Source organism: Apteryx rowi, unplaced genomic scaffold (assembly GCF_003343035.1).
Source record: "Apteryx rowi isolate R43461 unplaced genomic scaffold, aptRow1 scaffold_75, whole genome shotgun sequence".
Classification (NCBI taxonomy): domain Eukaryota; kingdom Metazoa; phylum Chordata; class Aves; order Apterygiformes; family Apterygidae; genus Apteryx; species Apteryx rowi.
The window spans coordinates 1708626-1731699 of record NW_020451038.1 but is presented as its reverse complement, the minus strand read 5'-3'; the positions used below and the strand labels follow the sequence as shown (position 1 = coordinate 1731699).

The following is a 23074-nucleotide window of genomic DNA, read 5'->3' as shown; positions in this document are numbered from 1 at the left end:
GGAGCTGGGGGGCAGAGAGTGCAGAGGCAGGAGCTGGGGGGCAGCATGGGGAGAGCAGTGGGGGGTGGGAGGCAGGAGCTGAGGACTGGGCGGGCAGAAGAGGCTGGGGGCACCGTGGGGGCAGTGGGGGTGAGAAGCAGTGTGGAAGAGGGCAGGGGCTGGCAGCGTGGGAGTGAGCAGAGTCTCGGGGGATTTGGGGGTGGTGCAGGACAGCGTGGAGGCAGGGGAAGCGGTGTGGGGCAGCTCAGCGGGGAAGGTGTGGGTGACAGCAGGGCTGTGACCGGGGCTGAGCTCRGGAGCCTCCTGGCACAGCTGAAAGGAGCCGAGGGACCTGGGGCCGCTGCTTGTGCGTGGGCGCTCTGCCTGCCCGGTGCGGGCCTGCCCTGTGCCTGCTGGATCTGGCACCCCAGGGCAGCTCAGCAGGAGCTTCATTCCCAGGCCCTTTTCCCTTCTCTAAATGTGTGAAGCCGGGCAGACTGCACTGGGGGGCCTGGGGGAGCTGGGCTCCCCACTCAACATGGCTAGAAGGGCTCACTGCTGTCACGGTGCTGTAGGGACCTGGTAGTTTTGACAAGGATGGAGGTGTTGCATGTGGCTGTCCAGAGTGGCTCTGTGCTTGTTCCTATTCAGTCTGCATATCAGGCACACCGTGAAACTGAAATAAGAAATGGGTTTAAGTTTCAAGACTTCTGATCCCTCTGGGGGACGAGAAGCAGAAGATGCCAGAAGTATTTGCTTGCACGAGGGAAGTATCATTGTCAGCTGTATTAAAGATGTGGAGGATTCAAAAGTCATTGGAAGGCAGAAGATGGGAGGGATGGAGAGCTTTCTCCATAGCTATCCAGTAAAGGCCTTTGAGCATTGAGGGGAGATGCTGTAGAAGGGAAATGGGGAACCTTTCCCCTGCTCAGGGCTAAATGCGCTCCAAACACATTTGGCAAGCACTGTCTTATTGTGCACCTTCTGCTGTTGTTCAAAGAGCAGTTTAAACTAGCCCAGTCTGGCACCAGCATGGGAAGAGGTGGTCCAGCTCTCCCCAGCCACTCGCTCCCATCCCCATGGTCACCCTTTCCTTGGGCTGGTACAAACATTAGTGCAGCCACATAGTGAACGGGGTCGGGGAACTGATCTAGGCTAAAACAAATTTGGCATAAAACAGTATCAATCTGGATGGGTTCCTGATCCGGGGCGCCCTGCAGCCACGTGGATGCTTGCACTGACAAAGAGCATGGGTGAGGAGAGAGGAAGGAGAGGTATCTCCCCTTTTAGCAATAATGCCAGGCTTTCCCAGCTTAAAGTGCTTGCAGAAGCGTTGTGTAAGATTTTTAAACTAATGCACAGCCCATCAGGTGTTTCTCAAAGGTATATATGGCATTTAGCCAGGGGAGTTTCACCATCTCTCCCTTGCAGCATCTCCCACAGAGCTAATATTCTTGTAAGAGCAGTGCCAAAAATCCCGTGCCCCTGGACACTTGGCTGCTGACTATCCCACCGTGCTGCACATTTCCTGATTGCAGATCAGGAGAAAGTCTCAAGGATTAGAATAAATCAATCGGAATAACCTGTGCTTTGTTTGCACTTGTCTGAAACCATGGGGTGCCCAGCACGGCCTCAGTTTGTGATCAGTATTCTGGCAAAAATCGAGCAAAGTCCCAGCCCTGCTCGGTTCCTGTCTTCCGTTAGAAATAACTGTCAGCAAAGTGCCCGAGGGAGCTAAGCCTCCAGTCGGGTGTGAGAGTAGCAGACTTCTCCAGGAGGGGTGACTGAGCATCAAAACAGACACACTGACCCTTCTGGCCCTCCCTTCCCCCGGCCTGGGGAAGGGTGAGGAGTGCTTCCTTGGACTGGCAGAGCCCTTCTCGGAGCCTGCTGCCCCCCCTGTTTAGCAGTTATCCTCGTGCCACCTTCGGAGGCGATGGAGCCCAGCTTGGCCCTGTGCAGAACAGCCGCTGCTGCTCGTTTCCTGTTCTTCCTGGGGTTTTCGCCCTATAGGCGAATTCGTTCAGCTGGGAAAGCTTCCCTGCAGTTGCCGAGTCCGGGTTAGCTTTCACAGCGCTGGGAATCAATTTGTAGCAGGCCTGTTTTGGTGTTACTGGGGACTGGAGCTGAGAGATGATAGCGTGAATGGTGGTCTGCCGGCGCTCGGGTGGCCAGCCCTGCTGACCACGGTGGTGTTCGCAACTGCAAGGGCCCCTTCCGACTCCGTCTAGCGCAGCCAGAATCACTGCTGTGTTACAGGAAACCCAGCACGTACTGCACCTTGGGGCTGGCACTGCTGCTGTCCCACATCTGTGCTCATCCCTCCGCAAGGCTGGCTGCGCCGCCCTGCTCGGCGCTCCCATCTCCAGAACGGGTCAGAGCTGTCCAGCGAGAGCTCTGCGAGTTGTCGGTGCCAGCCGGGTAGGGTAGACTTAGCGCTTGGCTTTGTCAGGTGGCTTCAGTGGTTCTGGGTTACTGGGGTAGGGTTTGCCTGAAGAGTGATGGTTTGGGTGCAAAGCCTGTCACTGCGCTGGATTTGCCAGAGCTGTGAAGAGTGGGATTGCCTTGCTCTTTGGGGTCCTCTGCAGTTCGCAGCTACGACTTGAGGTTTGTGGCTACTTGTTGCTGTGAACATTTTGAGAACCCAAATGCCCGAAGTGCTAGCGGGCTGCACAAAGCTGCCGGCCTGCTCCGTTTGACCTAATGCTTCCCCTGGAGATGCATCCTGCCCCAGGCTGTGCCTGGATGGAGCTGTCGGGGCTGCGCCTGGTGTGTATATATATATATATATATACGTGACATGTGCGCGTTGGGGGTACAGTCACTGCGTCAGGACGGGGTGTTCCCGAGGTGCACGTCTCTCCTCCCACTGTAGGAGGCAGGTTCAGTTGAGGCGTGCTGTGCCAAGATGCTGTCAGGCTCAGCTCCGTGTCCTCAGATGTTACCAGGGCCGTAGGAGGAGCTGTGACTCTGTGCGCTGCAGCCTGGGAGCTGCTGCTGCTGTGGCTGCTGGGACCTGGGGGTGGGCAGGATGGATCCAGCTGGTCTGCTCCCCCGGGAACAAATCCCTGCAGAAGGGCTTGCAGTGCCTGTGCTGCCGAGCCGGGGCGCGCAGCCAGGACAGCGAGGAGAGACTTCCCAGCTCTCTGCCGTCACCCCTGACTGTGAGGGGACCTTGGCCCCGACCATTTTCAGTGGGTTGTTCCAACTGTCTGTCGCAGCCTGATCGCCAGAGAGTGAAACTGGAGAGCGAAACTGAGACTGGGCCTAAACCCTGTCAGGGATCTGGGGCTCTGCCTGGGAGGGCATGTCCGAGGGGGCCGGGGCGAGCAGGCTCCGAGGGCATGCCCTGCCCTCTCCCCAGGCATGTGGAGCAGAGGTGTCTTGTTTCCAGGCCTGGCCCCCGCTGGCGCTGTCTGTAAATCGGCTGGGAGATGAATATGCAAGGTGCAGCCCTGCTGGTTAAGCTCCCAGCTGGTGGGTGGAGGGGGAGGAGTTCTCCTCTTGCCAGAGGTCTGCTTTCATCGTCACAGGAGACTGCCCCGAGCCTGGTGCTTCTCTGCTTTCTTCCTTCTTAGGGCGTTACTCTCTCCCACTCCCGCCCTCTTTCATGGGGCACCGTTTTACTCAAATGACCTGCCCTGATGCCCCAAGCCATGGGGCAGCCTGTCCTTGGTGATCCTAGAGGCTTCCTTTTGCAGCCCAGGGCCTCCCCTTTGCCTCACCCTCAGCTTTGCCTCAGGCTGTTGTTGGAGCCTGTAGTTTCTCAGGGCCAGGATTGCTGTAGTGAGAGCCGTGACAGTTACTTTCCAGGCTTTTAATGTGTGTCACATACAGAAGACCCCTGGTTGTATCTTAGAAGCTTTGGCAAACGCATGCTTTTGGCAGTAAGCGTTATAACAGCTGTGATGAGGTAGGTTTCCTTGCTGAGTGTTTTGTGTGGTGCTTTCCATAAATGCTACAGTGAAGGTTGTGTGAGAGCATTGACCCTGGGGAAGTCCGGCACTGGGGCAGAGAGTGGATCCTAATGCTGTTGGGCTTTCTCCATCAGCTATAGCCATGCTTGCTCTCTCTTCTCTTTAGGCCACTAGTTCCTTGCCAGAGAGTTTGACCACAGAGAGTCGCCAAGATAGCTGGGCCAGGAAGAAAACGTCGCACCCCTGACCCAGACTCCATTACTGACCCCGGTGGGCCGTTTGTGTCATCCAAACGGCTGAAAATGTCCAGCAGCTCCAATGCCCCTGGCCAGAGGAGAGTATCTCGGGGCTTGGATGATGCCACCAACAAGAAGAAGCAGAAGGATCGAGCCAACCAGGAGAGCAAGGAAGGTGAGAGCCCCTTGGCAGCACTGCCGTGTGCAGGCTCAGTGTGATGGCTCCTGGGCCTGGCAGGGTAGGAGTCTCACAGCCATCTGCTGCAGGATAAGCAGATTTAACTAATCGCTTCCTGTGGCTGATTGTAACCTGTGTAACATGGGATCCTTTTTGGCACAGTGTCCTCCCGGGACCTGTAACCTCCTTTTTTTCAGGTGCTGCTTAGGCCCAGGTACGCGAGGGCAGGTCAGACCCATTTCCGTGTTAGCTTAGACTTGGAGTTGACCTTGGTGGCTGTTTCTAGGCTGGACTCTAGACGTTGCTTCTGGGTGGGGCTAAGCTGCCCTCATCCAGAGGGAGTGGGATCGAAGCCTGCAGGTGCTTCCCGACCTGTTTGCAGAGGCCAGTTGCTCCGAGGCAGCGCCTGGGTGCCGACAGCACGCCGGATGCCGGGCCTGCGGGTGGGGCTGTTACTTCAGATTCTCTGTCAGGGCAAGGTGTGGCTTAAGTGGAATGGTTGCTTTGGAGTAATTCCCTTCATAGCTGCTGCGTACCGGTGACAAAATCGTGGCTTCAGGTGCAGGCACGTGTGCTGGGCAGGCAATGCCTGCAGGTGGGACGCAGACAAGGCTTCCTCCAGCAGCCCTGTGGCCCTGGCAAATTGCTTGATTTCTGTGCCTTACTCCGTTATGAGTACTGTAACCTCAAAATAATACGGTGTTTTGTAGGCCAAGGTAAAAGAGCGCTTGCTGAGCTCTGTGCTGTAATGGTAGGATGCAGTCCCCGATGTCAAACCACAGGGCACGGAGAGAGCAGTGTTGCCTTCTTCTCTCACCGCAGGACCTGTGCTGTGTTTCAGACAGGGCATGACCCTCCGCGCTGTCTGACACAAAGCAGCTGCTGCCTTTGCAGGCGCCGTGGTGTGGGTCGCGGTGCCTCCATCCCTGTTGTGCAGCGGGAGCGAGGGCCTGGAGCAGTCGGGCTGCTCCGGCTGTCCCAGGTGGTGGTGCTGGTAGATCTTCCAGGCAGTGCCACTGCAGCACTTCTCACGCTGCCAGCTACACCAGCACCTTTGCACCAGTGATTGCAGAGGTTTGCTGTGGTATGTGACTGGTTTGTAGCCAGTCAAGACAGGCAGTGACAGTCCTCTGAGCGCTCTGAAGTGGAAACCCCAGCTCCCATGCGTCTGCTTTTCCCCACCAGGCATTGCTGCTGGTTCTGTGCTTCAGGACAAGGTGCTGTCACCTCATCCCCCTTGCTTGGCACAGCTTGCACCTTGTGCGGATGGAGCAGACCCTGAGATGCTTCTGGGTCTCAAGAGTAATCCTGCAGGGAGCAGGGATTAGGTATCAGGTCAGTTTGGTTTTGTAGTCTAATCTGGCCGAAAATTTCAGCTGCAGACATCAGCAGGTTGTACAGTAATGGGTAGGCTAAAGTGCAGCTGGGCTGCGTGGTTCTCTGGTTACAGCAAAATTGGTTTGAACACAGCCAAACATCAGGTTCGCCCTGTAGGATCGATCAAAGGGCAGAACTCCTGTACAGGTGGAGATTGAGGGCAGGAGGAGCCTGGTTCACCGAGGGGGTGCACACAGCGCAGTTACCACACGCTCCACAGTGAGACTTGTCTCAAAACAGCACTGACCATCTGGTGTAGTGATGTGGTCGCTTCCACTGATGGTGCTGGCAAGACTGAGGTACGGTGGTATGGCCCAGAGCGCCCATCCTGGGGTCTGACTTGCTGTGTTGCTGCAGGCAGGGCTCAGGGGGAAGGGGGAGGCGTGAGGGAGCAGAGAAGGGAAATGGTTCTGCCAAGCAGCACATGCAGAACGAAGGGCCTCGCCAGAGGTTCGTGGGAGAAGGAGGTGATGTGTGAAATTTTGGGCATCAGAGTGCTCGCACATGCCCTGAGGTGACAGAATGACAGACCCGTGCTCTGCTTCTCTGCCCACTAGTGTCTTGCCCTGAGCTCGAGCAGGCTGAGACTGCCCAGGAGAGGGACTCAGAGGAGGGTAAGTCGAGGTGTGCGCTGGCTGTCAGTGCATGGCCATGGAGAACCCCTGCCGAGGGATCCGCAGCTCTCACCTTGTCGTAGTCCTGCGGCCTGGCGTAGAGCAGCACTAACCTGAGCGCTCCCTTGCCCCAGCGTTCATCTTAACAGGATGCAGCCGTCCCAGAAGCAGAGGAGGGTGCATGCAACTGCGCAGGGCTGTCTGCAAGGGAGAGGCCCGTGACAGGCTGCTTCTGACTTGGGTGTCGCTGTGCCACTGAGCACAGCCCTGGGACACCTTGCTGCAGGCATCCCTCCTGCTTGTTTTGTGACTTCTTCTTGCTGAAGTCATGTTGGGCTGGGAAGATCCCAAGCTGTGTCACCCAGCAGGCAGTGCTGGCTGATTTCTGGTTTGGCTCCAGGCCCCTRCTCAGAGGACAGACAGAGCACGAGCCCCTCCTGCCACAGAGGGTAGACCTGATCTGATTTGAAATTAAGGAAACATCAGCTTTTTGCCTTGAAGACTTCAGGATGCCTCATTGCCAAACCTGGAGCCTGGCAGACACCTGATGGGGATTCAGAGTGCAGCAGAGTGATGCTGCACTGTTCTCTCCCTGGATGCCACATTCTTGCCAGGCTGGCTTGCCCGCCTGTGTTTCAGCCGTGTTAACAGTTTTCCTCTGGCAGGAATACAGTGCTCTTGGCAATTGCAGCTGGACTGCTTGGTTTGCACATGCAGAGGGGAAGCTGCAATTTCTGATTGTGGTCAGAGTCCACTCGAATCCCCCAGAGTAATTCTGCGGCTTCCTCATTCCCTAGAAAAACAGCAATTGCTTTATAACCAGCAGAAGCCACCCCTTCTTCCCAGCCACTGCTGCCGCACGTGGTTGGGCCAAGAACATCACTACCTTTCTGATCTTTCCGGTTCCCACTGGGATTCACCTGCCCTGTTGCAACGTGTGCTCTGGCCCCTCATTCGTGGCCTCTTTGATGAGAGCGGGTTGCAAGTGTCCTGTTGTCATGATCTGCAGTCCCTGTACTGCCTGTCCCATTGAGCCAAGCGCGTGTTCAGGCTCGTGCTCCTCAGCAAAGGAGTGGGCATCACAGCCTCATGCCGCAGCGAGTGGGTGATGCTTCCCTCCCTCTTCCTAGAGCTGCTGCTGGACTGGAAGCAGAATGCTGACGAGATCATTGTCAAGCTGAACTTGGGCAGTGGAGCTCTGAAGGTGGAGGATGTGGACGCTGCTTTCACCGACACCGATTGTGTGGTCAAACTGCCAGGTACGGGGAGCGGAGCGACTGCTGCAAACACTTCTCCGGCAGGGCTTGGCACAGCCCTGGGCCAGACACGGGACTGATCCAGGCAAGCGTAAAACCTCTGCCTCAGGAGGAGACTTACCTGCCACTTCACAGATCTCACCTCCCCTGGGGCACTGCTGTGCTGTCAGCTGGCACTGCTTCAACCGGGCAGGACCGACAGGAGAGCAGCATAAAAGCAGGAGGGTGCAGGGCGTGAGAGGACAGGAGCTGGCCTCTGCGCACCACACAAACAAGCGCCCACTGCTATGCAGGACGTGTCCCTGCCTCCCGCTCACTGGGGTGGTTGTGTGGTTCTAGCAGGGTCTTGCCAAGGGGCTGAGTCAGCTCTGCATATTACTTGGAAAAGTGGCTGTGCTCCTGAGGGCAGGGAGACCCAGGGCCTTCCCTCTGGGAAGGAAGCCAGCCAGATGTGTGGCAGCAAACGCCAGGCAGCTGGCATTACCCTGAAGGCTCTTGGAGCGTGGTGGCAGTCTGCCTGCAGCCCTTTTGGCCCTGGCTGAGCACTCGCTTGGTGCCGGCGAAGCAGGGCCGTGGGGCGGTAGACTGCAGTCGTGAGTGCCGCCTGAGGTGCGGTTCCTCTTTGCTTACAGATGGGCGCCAGTGGAGCTGTCAGTTCTACGAAGAGATTGAGAGCTCCTGCAGCAAGGTCCAGTGCAAGAAGGGCAACTTCCTGCAGCTTGTGCTTCAGAAGAAGATCCCGCTCCACAACTGGGCTTCGCTTCTGGTGAGGCGAGGAGGGTCTGCCTTTTGGGGGACTTTACGGAGCCTGGCAGAACTGGGACCTGGAGCTGGGGTGATGGTTTCACTGCCTGCCCTTGAGCTGTCCTTGCCCAGGGAGCTCTGTGGAGCCCATCCTGCATCCACAAGCTGCATCAGGGCAATGACCCAGCTGCCTCTGTCCTTGGGAGGGGGAGGTATCATCACGCCCCTGTTCTTGCCTGCCACACAGTCTCCAGGTCCTGGAGCAGAGCCCCATGGTGCTCTGGGAAGGGAGAGCAAGGCCTCTGCTCTGGCGCATGTGAGATTTCTCTCTCTGATACGCTGGTGTGTGGAACCCCTGAAAGGGTGAGGGGCTGGCAAACAGTGAGCTGCCTGGATATCTTCCTACCACGCTGCCTTGCTGTTCACAGAAGAGACGGAAGGATGGATCCAAAGAGCTGGCCAAAGGGGCCATGTGCTGGGAGAATGGGAAGGAGAAGGCTGCCGCTGTAGAGGTGGCCCCTGAAGAGCCAAGGGCTGAAAGCGCAGAGCTGCCGAGGTCCAGGCGGGAGCCCTCCAACCCAAAGCGCACTCAGGGAAGAAGTGAGGCCCTGGGAGGGAAAAGCCCAGCCAGCCCAGGGACGCAGAGCGGCCCCAGTGCCAAGCGGGCAGTATACCTCAAAGTGGCTCCAACTGAAGAGGAGCCAAACGCCAGGGTCACTGGGAGCGTGGAGCCCAGCAAGGGGCACAGCGGGAGGTCAGGCAGCCGTCGCAATGGCAGAGCCAGCCAAGGCGATGCGCCCACAGCCCTCGCAGACATCGCACCGCCACTGGAGAAGGTACCAGAGGACCCAGCTGAATGGGGCACCCGTGCTCCCTCAGCCCCTGTGCAGGGGATGCTGCTCACACAGAGACGCACTCCTCCAGATGATATGGGCTCCTGGGTCCTGTGGGTGGTGTTGAGGGCTGGTGTGGGCCTGACTCCAGCAGGAGGATGGGGTGAAATACAGGCCAAGAGCTGGCAACTGGCACCACTGCAGACATGAGGACCCAGCACTCGCTGGGCTTAGTACGTGCTCTGGCTTGAGACTGTGTGCTAACATGGGGCCGAGCCAAGCAAACGGGTTGTGTGGGGGAAGTGGGCAACATGGGTCCATAACTGCCTGGTGACAGGAGCAGGTTGCAGAGAGGGGCTGCGGTGGGATGGGCTGGGACAGCTCAGGGACGGGGTTGTTTGTTCCTCACCATGTCCCTCTGCTGTGACAGGCTGCGGTTTTGGCAAAGGAGACTGGTCCCGTGGAGATGCCGCCTCTCGCAGCCACCACAGAGGTGTTCCCCCACCGCGTTGCCACCTGTGTGGAGAAGAGAGTCCTGCAGCCAGGCAGCCCAGGCGAGGCTTCCCGGGGCCGGGACTGCATGCCTGTCCTGGGAGAGAGCTCTAAGGCCATCCCAGCAGCCACCCCTCCCCTGGGCAGAGACAGCGAGAAGAGAGACTGGTCCAAAGACGACGTGGCCCTGGAAGCAGCAGCTGATGGTGAGTGGCCACAGCCCAGGGATCAGCATCCATAGGCTGGCCTGGTCGGGAAGGTCCACCTGCTCAGGCACTCTCCTGGGCCAGCCTGCAGTGTTGCCTCTCCATGCAAGGAAAGTAACATCTCTCTCTGCGGCTTTCCCTGCCCAGAGCCAGAGCCCATAGTGAGCCTGACCTTTGTGAAAAATGACTCATACGAGAAGGGCAACGACCTGATGGTGGTGCACGTCTACGTGAAGGAGATCCACAAGGAGACGTCCAAGGTGTTGTTCCGGGAGCAGGATTTCACACTGGTGTTCCAGACGAGGTATGGGCAAGCCCCAGGGTGGCGCCAGGCTGCCGCAGAACTCCTGGCTGCGGCACAACTACCTATTTGTTCACTTCTTCTCACCCACTTCTGATTTCTTTGCAGCGACACAAATTTTCTTCGCCTCCATCCTGGCTGTGGGCCCCACACCGTGTTCTGGTGGCAGGTGAAGCTCAGGTACTGCTCCTGCCTTTCCAGCCCGTGCCGGGGTGAGGGAGGAGAGAGCACAGAACTGGAGTGGGAGCCAGTCCCAGCTGACTGGTCTGTGCAGGCCGTGCCCCTGTCTGCGCCTGGGGGTCTTCCTTGTACCGTGCTGCACTAACATCCCAAGGCTGGGGTGCCTTGGCTCGGTGTGGTGGCTTGCAGGGATGGAAATCCCAGTGTCGTCTTGCCTGCAGTTTCCCCCCACAGCCTGTTGTTGAGTTCTTGGGGGGCTGAGCCAGGCCAGCCTGTGCGCACTTTGGGCCTGACGCTCAACAGGGTTGAGCATGTGGAGACAAGGAGAATGGACATGCCAGGACAGGGGCCCTCTGTGTGCCCAGAGTGGTCAGGGTTGAGGGTTTCTGCACTGCTTCGCAGGGGCCAACCTTGGGATTGATACTTGCCCATCCCTCCTGCCTGGAGGACATGGCCCTGCTTTGCAGAGGCTTCAGTGTGTCAGGCCATGGTGGGATCCGGTGCACGCCTGACCTGCTGCGTGTCTTGCAGGAACCTTATTGAGCCGGACAAGTGCACATACAGCTTCACAGTGTCTCGCATCAACGTCTGCCTGAAGAAACGCCACAGCCAGCGCTGGGGGGGGCTGGAAGCTCCGGCCGCACGAGGTCTGCACCCTGGCTTCTCCTTGTCCTGCCTGCTGTGCCCTGGCGGGGCATGGGCCTGGTTCCTTCTTGCTGCCGGGAGCAGCCAGACGGTGCTGGGTGGTTGTGGGGAGGCAGAGGGGCTGAGCAGGCATGGGCAGGAGGGATCTGGGATAGGGCGAGCTGGAGGTAGGGTGCTGCCGTTCCTCTTGCTCATGGGGGAGAGGAGTGGGAGGGAGCCTGTGTGCGAGCATGGGCTGAGCCCTCTGCGGCGTCAGTCCTGCTGTGGGCAGCTGCCCCTGCACGCGCGGTGCTGCTAACCACAGGCCCACCCTTCCCCCTTTTTAAGGTGCAGTGGGTGGTGCAAAGGTTGCCATGCCTACAGGCCCTACCCCGCTGGATAAGAGCCCGCCAGGCAGTAACCAGCACCCCCTGTCCAGCAAGGAGGAGGCCCGAGCCAGCGACAAAGAGAAGCCGCGTGTGGAGGATGGGGGCCTGGACGGTGTGGCAGCCCGTACGGCCCCGGAGCACGTGGCAGTGAAGCAAGAGCCGCACATCCCCTCTGTGAGTGGGGCTGCACCGGGTTTGAGGCCTCAGGGGTGGGAGTGGGCTGGATGCTTGACCCACCTCTGGTGTGCGATGGGCTCCTTGGTGCTGCTTCAGGGACCAGCAAACTTCCCAGAGGAGCCAAGTGGGGAGGCAAGGCTGTCTTCCAGCCCTAACCAGCAGTTTTGGGGGCGGCAAGTTGGCATGGCTGCTCCAACCCAACCCCGTACGAGGGGCTGCCTCGAACAGTCAGGTTCTTCTGGTGCTTCTGGAGAGGCCACTGGAGTGCAGCGTCCTCACTCCCAGCTCTGCTTTGGCAGCCCAAGCCGACATGCATGGTGCCGCCAATGACGCACAGCCCAGTGAGCAGCGAGAGCGTGGAGGATGAGGAGGACGAGGACGAGAAGAAGAAGGTGTGCCTGCCTGGCTTCACGGGGCTGGTGAACCTGGGCAACACTTGCTTCATGAACAGCGTCATCCAGTCCCTGTCCAACACGCGGGAGCTGCGCGACTACTTCCATGGTGAGCGCACATCCCTGGAACGAAGCAGGGCCCTGCTGCTCAGAGGGTGCAGCCAGCAGCCACCCTCGCTCTCCTGTGTCCCTTTACAGATCGGTCCTTCGAGTCGGAAATCAACTACAACAACCCGCTGGGGACAGGGGGCCGCCTGGCCATTGGCTTCGCCATGCTGCTGCGAGCGCTGTGGAAGGGCACGCACCATGCCTTCCAGCCCTCCAAGCTGAAGGTAGGGCCGCAGGCAGCAGCGCTCCCCGGGAGCAGCCGGGCCCTGCTTGGCTGGGGGCCTCCGGCACTGCCTGCTCCGCACGCAAAGCTGCTGGGGGCTGCTGGCCGGCCCTGACTGCTGTGCTCCCCCAGGCAATCGTGGCCAGTAAGGCCAGCCAGTTCACGGGCTATGCCCAGCACGATGCTCAGGAGTTCATGGCCTTCCTGCTCGATGGCCTGCACGAGGACCTCAACCGCATCCAGAACAAGCCCTACACAGAGACGGTTGACTCAGACGGGAGGCCCGATGAGGTGAGGGTGCCTCTCCCCAGCGCCACTGGTGCTGCRCTGGGTGCTGCAGGGCAATCCTGGCTGCTCTGGGCAGGGCAAGTGCTGCGAAGCTGCGTGGTTTAGCCCAGCGCTGAGCCCTCTCTCTCCCCGCAGGTGGTAGCTGAGGAGGCCTGGCAGCGACACAAGATGAGGAATGACTCCTTCATCGTGGATCTGTTCCAGGGCCAGTACAAATCCAAGCTGGTGTGCCCAGTGTGCTCTAAGGTAGGGCAGCCCTGGACGCTCTGCACCCTGTCCCGGCTGTGCAGCAGGCTCAGGCCTCCATTCCCTGATTCCCAGAGAGCGCAGGTCACTGGGCAGGGCTGGATCTTGGCTCTGCCGTGGGCGCAGGCACTTCTCACAGCTGAGTGTGCTCTTGATTCTGCAGGTGTCCATCACCTTCGACCCCTTCCTCTACCTACCGGTGCCCCTCCCGCAGAAACAGAAGGTGCTGACTGTCTACTACTTCGCGAAAGAGCCGCACAAGAAACCTATCAAGGTAAAGGACACTGCCTGCTCTGGGGGGAGGCAGCCTGCGAGGGTGCTTGGAAATGCCACAGATAGTCAGTCCTGTGCTAACGAACTGAGCCTTGTGATGAGCAAAGGCCTACATGCCTTGGTGTGGCGTGACTGACGTGACACTTCCTCCATGGCAGTTCCTCGTGAGTATCAGCAAGGAAAACTCCAGTGCCATGGAGGTGCTTGACTCGGTGGCCCACAGCGTGCGTGTGAAACCAGAGAACCTGCGCCTGGCAGAGGTGAGAGCACTTGAGCTGGGAAGCAGCATGTGGCTGCTCCCATGGGTGCCCCGGGTCCCACAGCTCTGCAGGGAGCGTCCCCACAGGCAGTCGCTTGCCCTGATCCAACATGGACAAAACCTGACCTGTGGTCATGTATCATGCACTGGGTGCTGCCTGCCAGATCCCTGCTCAGGAGCGTTGGGCTGCTGTGGTGGGGCAAAAGAGGTTCATCCTCCCCTGGCTGGGCAGTGAGCTGAGCACAGCGTCCCCAAGGTGCTGCTGTCCCCACCACTTGCTGTGGGGTGGCACGTCTCTGGCTTCCTAGGAGAGCAGAAGGGTGGGCAAAGCTCTGTGATCATGGGGCAGCCCTCACACGGCCTTGCCCTGCTGCCTTCCCGATAGGTGATCAAGAACCGCTTCCATCGCATGTTCCTGCCGTCCCACTCGCTGGACACCGTCTCCCCCACGGACCTGTTGCTCTGCTTCGAGGTGCTGTCCCCAGAGCTGGCCAAGGAGCGGGTGGTGGAGCTCCAGGTCCAGCAGGTAGGTGGAGGGGRGAGATGGGGACTGCTGGGAGGCTAAGCCTGCAAGCAGGGCTGAGCAGGAGAGGGAGAGCAGCACCAGGCTGCATGACAGGGTGACGCACTGGCCGGTGTGTGCCCTGCGCACAGCCCTGGCAGTCCTCTCTCTGGGGAGGGGCTGGTGCCCGTCTTGGTGAGCGCCGTTCCACCAGCTGCAGCAAGCACAGGGGCCTGCCAAGGGGCCTCCCCCTGCCCAGGTGCCCTTCTAGGCCCAACGGGTTCCTTCTCCTGCAGCGTCCGCAGGTGCCCAGCGGCCCTGTCGCCAAATGCGCAGCCTGCCAGAAGAAGCAGCTGTCGGAGGACGAGAAGCTCAGGCGCTGCACGAGGTGCTATCGAGTCGGTTACTGCAACGTGTGAGTTGGCTTGGTGCCTGGCGGGGAGGGAGGGTCTCCTGCGTTGAAGGGCTGGATGGGAGCGCTCAGCCTGCTGGGAGGAGGCGAGACAGGCCTGGCCTTTGGGAGGGAGCTAGTCTGGGCCATAGGGCTCCGCTCGTCCCCGATGCACCCCTCCCTGAGGGTGCCTTAGGGGTGGGTGCGGATGCTGGGTTCAGCGGGGCTGTGTGTGTTACAGGGCATGTCAGAAAACGCACTGGCCAGACCACAAGGCTTTGTGCCGCCCCGAGAACATCGGCTTCCCCTTCCTCATCAGCGTGCCGGAGTCCCGCCTCACCTACGCCCGCCTGGCCCAGCTACTGGAGGGCTATGCGAGGTAAGGGCCCGGGGCAGGGGCTGCTTCTGCCCCGTCCCGGCAAAGGGCACAGCCGGTGCCTGGCCTGCTCTGACTGTCACCTCTTTGCCCAGGTACTCGGTCAGCGTGTTCCAGCCTCCGTTCCAGCTGGGCCGGATGTCGCCAGAGCAGGGGCTGCAGCCTCTGCTCCCGGACAAGCTGGAGCCCCCAGCCAAGAGCAGCTGTGCGGCAGCCACCTCCGTCCCCGAGCTGGGGGACGGGGACAGGGCTCCCAGCCTCCCACAGGAGCCCCTGCTCTCACCACCTGTACCCGAGCTGCACCCRGAGCTGGGGGACGCCGGCACTGTCAGGAGCAAGGTGCTGGCGGCCAGGAGTTCCCTGCTGAGCTTGGATTCAGGCTTCTCCGAGCACATGGAGTCGCAGAGCGACAGCTGCTGTGAGAAGGAGCCATCCTATGAGAGAGCCCTCAAGCCGGAAGGTAAGAAGACAGGGGTTCCACAGGCACTGCCACGGTGCTGCCTGTATTTCTCCTCTCTGTCTGGGCCAGGAGCTCAGGCAGCCGTCAGGCGAGCCAGGAAGGGCTTCTCCCTCCATGGCTGGGCCCGGAGACCCCTGGGGACATATGGCAGGCCCTAGGAGACCTGGCTTGGCAGTGCTGCCCCACCTGAAATGCCTGCCAGCCCACGCTCTGCCTTGCCCTGGCAGGCCCACAGGGCTGAGCAGAGACCTGGCTTGCAAGGAGGCTGGGGTGTCGTGCTGCGGTGGGAGGGGTGTGGGAAGGCAGGGGCTGGCAGAAGCTGCCGAATCCCTGTGGCAGGGCAGAGCCCAGCGCGGGCTGAGCCCCTCGGGCCTGTGAGCGCAGCGTTCCCATCGCTCTGACTCAACTGCACGGGAGCAGCCTCTCGCGCTTGGCTGCCTGGCTGTCACGTTTCCAGACACTCGTCTCAGGATGGCAGCAATGTGCAGTGAAGGGGCAAGGCAGGCAAGAGGAGCACAGCTTGCCAGGGGCAGGCGCCTGCTAAAAATAGTCAAGGACACAGGGCACGTGGTTGTGTCCCTGCAAGGCCATAGCATGCAGGGTGGGGGTGGGGGCACTGCAAATTCTTGGCCCCTACGCAGGGCAGGCAGGCAGTGCCACCAAATATCTGTCCCTGCCTGTCTGCAGCTGCCATCCCTGGGTACCAGCACACTCCAGACTCGCTGAGCGCCCGTGCCACGCAGTTCTACATCAACAAGATCGATGCTGCCAATAAAGAGCACAARCTGGAAGATAAAGGTGAGCCTGGAGCCCGGGAGAGCTCCACCTTCATTCCTCTTGGCCTCTGGCAGGGTGGTGGTATTTCTGTTCCCTGGGAGCTCTTCTTGCCTGCGACACTCATCTGCTCTCCTCGGCAAACAGAGCTGTTTCTGTTGACCTCCTGCAGCCACGGAGCAACGTGATCCCTGTGGGCCTCGTATCTGAACAGGGCACCCACACTGGGTGCTGGTTAGGGAGATGCTGCAGAGAGGGGCTGCACCAGCCTTGCCGCCCTGGTTGCAGGACCCTGCTACCCTGGGGTGGGGACCTGGCTGCGGGCAGAGGGGGGAGCCCATCGGGGTGCTCATATCCTGGAAACACTGCCTCATTGCTGTGTCGAGCTCGGCCAGGCCTGAACGCTCCTAGCCCCAGGTGAGGTGGGCCCGGCTGTAGCCCAAGGGGGCAGGTGTGTGAGGTGTGCACCCCTTCGCAGGCGACACCCCGCTGGAGCTGGCGGACGACTGCTCCCTCGCCCTGGTGTGGAAGAATAACGAGCGCCTCAAGGAGTTTGTGTTGGTGGAGTCCAAGGAGCTGGAGTGCGTGGAGGACCCGGGCTCGGCCAGCGAAGCAGCCCGTGCAGGCCACTTCACCCTGGAGCAGTGCCTCAATCTCTTCACCAAGCCCGAAGTGCTGGCCCCGGAGGAAGCATGGTGAGGAGGGCGTCGTGGTGGGTTCCAGCCTGCGGGCCCAGGCAGCGGCGGGAGTTTCCCAGGAGCTGCCCAGGCCTGCACGCCATTTCTTTTGGCGGCCAGAAGCACTGGGCTGGCCTCCCGCGTGCCGGGAGGGGAGGCCAGAAGCCAGCAGGGAGTAAAGCCAATGTTCTGTAGGGCTGTGCTGGCCTGCCCTTGGCTTCTCTCATGCCGTCCGCAGGCCCCCGTGCTTGGCTGGTCGAGGCCACGAGGCCTGGAGCTCTCTCCCCACGCAGGTAATGAGTGTGTTCTCCCCCAGGTACTGCCCCAAGTGCAAGCAGCACCGTGAGGCCTCCAAGCAGCTGATGCTGTGGCGCCTGCCCAACGTCCTCATCATCCAGCTCAAGCGCTTCTCCTTCCGCAGCTTCATCTGGAGGGACAAGATCAACGACATGGTGGACTTCCCTGTCCGGTGAGAGCGCTGGGATGACCCTGCCTGTGCTGCCCTGCAGCCTGGCTTCTCCCTCCCCGGCACCAACAGCTCCTGACTTGTCTCCATGTCTCTCCCCAGGAGTCTGGACCTGAGCAAGTTCTGCATCGGCCGGAAGGGCGAGCAGCAGCTGCCCATGTATGACCTGTACGCTGTGATCAATCACTACGGTGGCATGATTGGTGGGCACTACACGGCGTACGCCCGCCTGCCCAACGACAAGAACAGCCAGCGCAGCGACGTGGGTGAGGACCCGCCGGCCTGGCTGCCCCCATCTCCTGCCGCCGCAGCTGGCTGGCTCGCCTGACCCTTCTCTCCTCTTCCCAGGCTGGCGGCTCTTCGATGACAGCACAGTGACCACCGTGGACGAGAGCCAGGTGGTGACCAGATACGCCTATGTCCTCTTCTACCGCCGGAGGAACTCTCCTGTGGAGAGACCCCTGCCGGGGCACCCCCCAGACCACCGAGCCGAGCGCACCCCCTCCGCCGAAGCCGCTGCCAGTCAGGTGAGAGCTCGTGTCCYGCCCGGCGCTGTTGGAGCCCTAGAGCCTTGAACCGCACGCGTGCCCCCACGGCCTGCCCCAGTAGCGCCCACGGAGCCTGGAGCAGCTGYAGCACAGTGTCCGTGTCTCTTCCAGGCTGAAGAGCCTGTGCCRGCCGGGCTTTGCCCTGTTCTCGCTGCGAGCCTGGGACAGTCTCTGCCCTGAGGGCCCACAGGAGAGCTGGGTCCAGCCGCCAGGGTGGGGTGTTGGCAGCAGCGGGAGGGTGCAGAGCTACGTGAGGCACTGGAGGAGGCAGGAGGGGGCCCTGCCCTGCTGTGCTCCGTACTGGGGGAAGGCTGTGAGCAGTGACACTAGATCTGGCTGTACCAAGCGGCAGCGATGACCTTCCCTTCGTGGACTCTTGAGGAGGGGTGGGGGGCATATTCTGCTGGGGCCCGGTTCAGGGCCGAGCTGGGTGCAAACGAGGCAGACGTTAGTGCTGAGCCAGAGGCCCGAGAGCCTCCGCGAGGTGCTGAACAGAAACGTGTCGGAGCAAGCTGGCGCCACAGGGCTGCTAGGGAGGAGTGGGCCTGCCGGGAAGGTGCTTCAACCTTCCCCCAGCTGCGCGCAGAGGGACTGATCCGGGCACTTTGCACAAACCTCAGAACCAAAGGCAGGAGCCGGGGGCTCAGGGCACTGCCTGCCTGGCTGAGCTCACCCGCGTTGCTGGGCCGCAGCCCTTCTCTTCACGCTTGGCAGCCCCTCAGCCCCGCGGCGTCTGAGGACGGTGCTCAGCTCGTCCCTGGCAGAGCTGCGCAGGCCTGCCCCGTGGGACTGTTTCGGCTTGCCCTCCAGGCCCGTCTGGTTCGTGCAGCCCTTTGCCCTGCCAGGGACTGCGCTGGTTAGGCATCAGGGCCCTTCCGCCTCCCTCGCAGCTGGAGGCAGGAGCCGTCAGGCTCCAGGGACCGGACGGAAGTGCCTGGCACATCGGTGCCCAGCTGCCCGCACTGTTTCTGTCCTGGCACGTGGAACATCGTGTCCTGGCGCCGGCCCCATCTCTGGGGGCAGCTGGTGGCCCCAGCAACAGCGAGCCTGGAGCTGCAGGGCACAGGCCTGTCTGCTGGCCCGGATCACTGAGCTTCAGGGGCCTCTGCGGTGCCAGGGTTCCTCGGGTTCACCACAGCGCTAGATCCACCGCAGTGCTGGGATTTGGTCCCTGGTGGCACCAGATCTGCAGTGCTGGAGCTTGTCAGGTTCCCTGGCAGTGCTGGGCTCATCGGGTCCCTGGCAGCACCAGATCCCCTGCAGCGCCGGGGCTCATTGGATCCCCTGCAGTGCTGCAGCTTGTTGGGTCCCCTCAAAGCGCCAGGGCTCATTGGGTCCCTGGCAGCACCAGATCCCCTGCAGCGCCGGGGCTCATCAGGTCCTGTGAGTGCCTTGGACCACCTGCACCCTCCTGGGCACTGGGTGCCCCCCAGAGAACTGCGCCCTGATTGGCTGCCCCACGTGATCACCGGCACAGCGAAGGGCTGGGCTGGGATTGGCTGCCTGCGGATAATCCTCCCGGAAGCTGAGCTGTGATTGGCTCTCAGAGGGATCCCACCTGCCGAAGCAGAGTTGCGACTGGTTGTGCTGTGACTGCGCCTCCTGCTCCCACCTGCCAAGCCGGGTTGTGATTGGCCATCATCCAAAAGATCCTCTGGCGCACGGGAAAGCCGCACTGTGATTGGCTGCTGCCTGCCCACTCGCTCACCTGGGCCCACCAATCCCAGAGCACCGGCTCCACCAGGATCCAGCCGGGAGAGGCACCTGCTCTGCTGTCCGTGGCCTCGCGAAGACCCCGCCGTGGCCACCCCGCACTCCCTCCCCCCGCGCCGCCGGAGCCTCGCCATGCCGCCGGAGCTGCGCTGCCCACATCGGAGGCCACGAAGAGCYGCGGGGGCGGGCGCGACCGTGGCCGCGACCGTGCTGCATGGGGAGGAGGGCTGGCTGGGCACGGGGCTGGGCTCGCAGGCAGCCGCCTGCCCCGGGGGAAGGCGAGGGGTGTTGCCCGTTGCGTTCCCCRAGTGCTGACGCAGGTTTCCACATCGCAGGCTTCTCTGATCTGGCAGGAACTGGAGGCTGAAGAGCAAGACCTGCAGCTCGAGGCACCCCAAAGGCCTGCGAGAAACTCCTGGAGGCCCCGTGGCCAGAAGAGGAGTCCAGGCACCCCCCAACACCCGGACGAAGGTTGCGTCAGATACTTTGTCCTGGCCACCACGGCCGCGATTGTGGCTCTCTTCCTGAACGTGTTCTACCCCCTCATTTACCAAACCCGCTGGAGATAGGCACGGGCACGCAGCCAGGCACGGTGGGAGCAGGGCCGCCACTGTCCTAGGACGCTACACGAGGAAGACGTCAGCTGGCAGGACAGAAACCTCTGGGAAGGACTTGCGCGCCGCTGGGATGAACAGGCTTCTCCAAGGAAAGCACGGGGCTGTCGGCCCCCCCCGCCTGCTCCAGCGTCTCCCATGCCAGCTGGCAGGGCTTTGGGGCCAGCCCGCAGCATTGCCCAGGCACGGCCCAGGCCCAGGAGTGTCTCAGCTCGCCCTCGCTGTCTCGTGGCTACCTGCTGCTTAGGAAGAGAGACTGCCGCTGCAGCAGGGCTGGAGCCTGGGAGCCCTACTGGGAGCACCGACTATTTCTACTCGGCTCCTGGGAAATGAGGGGAGACCTGCCGGGAGGCTGCAGTAACGAGCAGGATGCCGTGACACAGCTCCTGCTCCTGACGCCTCTCGAGTTGCCTGCGCCACGGCCCTCTTTCGGGAGCCTCACGCTCCCGAGGGCCRGCGTGATCCCCGCGAAGTTGGGCACGCCTGTCCTGCCTGGCCTCCCACTGAGCGTCCTCGTGCAAGCCGCTGGTGTGCCAAGGGCCGTGCGTGCCGTACCCCTGCGCYGGGGCAGGATGGGCTCATCACCGAGAGCCGGCCYGGTTCCCCGCTCGGTTGGAGCTGCAGCACGTGCTGCTTCTCTCCCCCAGGGCATTTGGGAGCAGCTGCTGGGGAACCTCGATAAGCTGTGCCAGGGGCGCACGCGGCAAGCATGGACCTCCATGGGCTGCTGGCTCGCACAGGGCCCCCGTCACCCATGGGACACATGGACTGTCCTTGCGTGGCCCTGCCTGGCTGCGTCCAGGGGGAGCCGGGGAGGCACCTTGCGGTTTCTTGTTCTCGAGGGGCCCCTCTCCCCGTGGGAGCCTGCCTGCAGCTGCCCGGCCCCAGGCACGGCGTGGGGGGAGCAGGTAGGACTCAGGGCACGGGAGGCCGGAGGGAAGAGCTCTCCATTGCTCTCTGTAGCAGTGCCCGGCCTTGCCCTCCCTGCCGTACGGGGTCCGTGAATAAAGCCAGCTCTTCCAAAGAGACTCAGCGTCCCTGTCCTGTGTGCTGGGGCACAGGCGCAGGGATGGCACGGGAGCCTGCTCCAGCAAACGAGCAGGCACTGGTGCCTTTCCCAGTGGTTTCCTGGGAAAGAGCTGCACTTTCCTGGTGCGTTTCTGCCTCCCCCAGCCTGTGCCAGCCCCAARGACCGCCCCACACTGTCCCGCAGACAGTGCCTGCCTGCTCTCCGGCGCAGGGAGCGTGTCCCAGGCTCTGCGTGGTGCCTGGCGCACCCTGCACCACAGCAGGCTCCAGCTCGCTGGCAGCAGGCTCCGATGTGAGCGCTGCCTGCTGACGCCGTGGGGCAGCGTGGGGCCCGGGCTGGGAGCTCCTGCTCGCCGGCCGTGGGGCAGCAGCCCCGGGGCACCAGGCRCGGGGATGTCGCTGCCTGGCAGGGCTGGCTGCGTGCTGGGGCTGCAGCGGTTTGTCCCCCGGGGGCTGGGACGAGGTCTGCGGCTCCGGCAGCGTCTGACATTGAGACGTGTTGCCCTTGGCTGAGCGCGGCTCAGAGGCTGCTCGGGCTTGTTTGGGTTTGAGAGGTGACTTCAGAGCCCTGTGACTTCCTTTCCGTCTACGATGCTGTCCTGCTGCCCGTGCCCTTGGCTGACTCAGGAAGGATGCTTGGCAGGGAAGGGGGTCTCCTGGGTTTCCAGCGGGGGCTCGGACCCCTCGGCATGGGGCCGCGGCGGCAGCTGGACAGCGGAGAGCCCGGGGCTTGCTGCGCCTCGGCCCCGTGTGCCACAGTGTCCGCGCCGCCGGTCCCGCCGAGCGCTGCCGCCGCTGCGCCGGGGAGCGGTGCGGGGCAGCGCCGCGGTCAGGAGGTGCCGGCCCTGGAACAGTCGCCTCATTGTCCGCCGCGCCAAGGGTTGGCGGCTTCCTGCACTCGCCCACGGCGCGGGCCTCGTGGCGCTGAGTCAGCGCCCAGCGCCTCCGGGCTGACCTCCGCTCCGGCTGGCGCTGGAGACCTGGGGTTAGGGCCGCCGCCGCGCAGTCTCCCTCCTGGAAATCCCCTCCGGTCCTCCTGCACTCCCGTGACCCTGGCATGGGCTGGCAGCCTGCGCCGGGGCTTGCTGGGGCCGCTGCGTGGGCTGGCCGGGTGCCGGTGCCGGGGCGCAGAGCGCTGCTCAGACCGGCCCCGACCTCCTCCGCCYGGGGGCACAAGGGCTGGGCAGGAGAGAGGCGGTGGGGCCGGGCTGAGCGTGCCACAGCCTGGCTCCGGGTTGGCCCGGGAACAGTTCCTGCACCCTGCCCCAGTGCCGGGCCGGGGGCCGGTGCGTGGTGCTGCTCTGCTCCAGGCCCCCCATCTCACTCCCCCCTTCTGCTTGCAGGGACTCGCCCCGGTGCCGTTCGGATCCGGCCTGGCCCCCGAAGGAGCCCCGGCGCTGGCCACAGAAGGCCTCCCCGAGCGCTTCGCCAGCCCCGCCGAGCGCCCGGCCCCGTCCTACAGCAACATGGAAGAAGTTGACTAGGGCAATGCGGGGAGCCCGGCCGCGGGGGGGGTGGGGGGGTGCGGGCCGGGCCGGGCACCGGGGAGGAGGGCTGGGGCGGGCAGGGGTCGGGGTTTGTCCTGCTCTCATTAAACTTGCTGAACTCTGCTCGCCTGCAGTGTGCGCTGGGCGGCTGMGCTGGGAATCTGGGGCTGCGCCACGGTGCCCGGTGCACCCCCCCAGGGTGCTCTGCTGCCTGGGTGCCACGGTGCCTGCTGGCCCCYTGTGTCCCCTGCTGCACCTACTGCCCAGCATCGCTGGTCTGTGTGCCTGGTGTCCCCTGGTGGTACCTGGTTCCTCCCTGGGCACCCTGTTGTATGGTGACCCTAGTGCCCCCCTCACTGCACCATAGTGCCTGGTGTCCCTGGTGCACCCTTGGTGTCCCCTAGCACTCCCAGTGTCCCTTGGTTTGCCTTGGTGCCTGGTGCATCCTCGTGCCTCCTGTCCCCTCAGTGTGCCCTACTGGCAGCTGTCCCCTGGGGTGCTTGGTGCCCCCTGGGGTGCCTCTGTGCCCCCTACTGCCCGSTGTGCTCTGGAGCCCCGGTGCGCCCTGTTGCCTGCTGCACCCCGCTGCCCGGTGCTGCCGGCGTGCCCTGTTGCACCCTGTTGCGCCCTGCTGCCCGCTGGCCCCCCGGTGCCCCCTACCGCCCGGCGTGCTCTGGAGCCCCGGGGCCCCCTACTGCCCGGTGCGCCCTCTGCCCCGGGGGCCCGGGCGCGCCGCGGGGCCGGC

At 62.4% G+C, this 23074-nt stretch overlaps 1 protein-coding gene across 6 annotated transcripts in view; it reads left to right on the top strand.

The window, feature by feature from the left end:
• The window catches only part of USP19 (ubiquitin specific peptidase 19), a 22888-nt gene extending 436 nt beyond the window's left edge, over window positions 1-22452 (top strand). Inside the window, exons 2-27 of one of the 6 annotated variants that reach the window (XM_026088083.1) lie at window positions 4063-4307; window positions 6245-6301; window positions 7432-7560; window positions 8190-8323; window positions 8730-9137; window positions 9565-9832; window positions 9980-10136; window positions 10242-10313; window positions 10845-10960; window positions 11292-11500; window positions 11803-12004; window positions 12094-12227; window positions 12359-12517; window positions 12650-12760; window positions 12924-13034; window positions 13192-13293; window positions 13678-13818; window positions 14091-14209; window positions 14427-14564; window positions 14657-15021; window positions 15709-15819; window positions 16274-16490; window positions 16789-16941; window positions 17041-17204; window positions 17287-17465; window positions 22186-22452. In XM_026088083.1, coding sequence (XP_025943868.1) covers window positions 4199-4307; window positions 6245-6301; window positions 7432-7560; window positions 8190-8323; window positions 8730-9137; window positions 9565-9832; window positions 9980-10136; window positions 10242-10313; window positions 10845-10960; window positions 11292-11500; window positions 11803-12004; window positions 12094-12227; window positions 12359-12517; window positions 12650-12760; window positions 12924-13034; window positions 13192-13293; window positions 13678-13818; window positions 14091-14209; window positions 14427-14564; window positions 14657-15021; window positions 15709-15819; window positions 16274-16490; window positions 16789-16941; window positions 17041-17204; window positions 17287-17465; window positions 22186-22326 — 4206 coding nt within the window. In that variant the 5' untranslated portion in view covers window positions 4063-4198 and the 3' untranslated portion in view covers window positions 22327-22452. Of the gene's footprint in view, window positions 1-4062; window positions 4308-6244; window positions 6302-7431; window positions 7561-8189; window positions 8324-8729; window positions 9138-9564; window positions 9833-9979; window positions 10137-10241; window positions 10314-10844; window positions 10961-11285; window positions 11501-11802; window positions 12005-12093; window positions 12228-12358; window positions 12518-12649; window positions 12761-12923; window positions 13035-13191; window positions 13294-13677; window positions 13819-14090; window positions 14210-14426; window positions 14565-14656; window positions 15022-15708; window positions 15820-16273; window positions 16491-16788; window positions 16942-17040; window positions 17205-17286; window positions 17466-19534; window positions 20840-22185 lie in introns of those variants that run through there. The other 5 variants (XM_026088082.1, XM_026088079.1, XM_026088080.1 and 2 more) reach the window with 5 other exon arrangements.
• The last annotated feature ends 622 nt before the right edge of the window (window positions 22453-23074 follow it).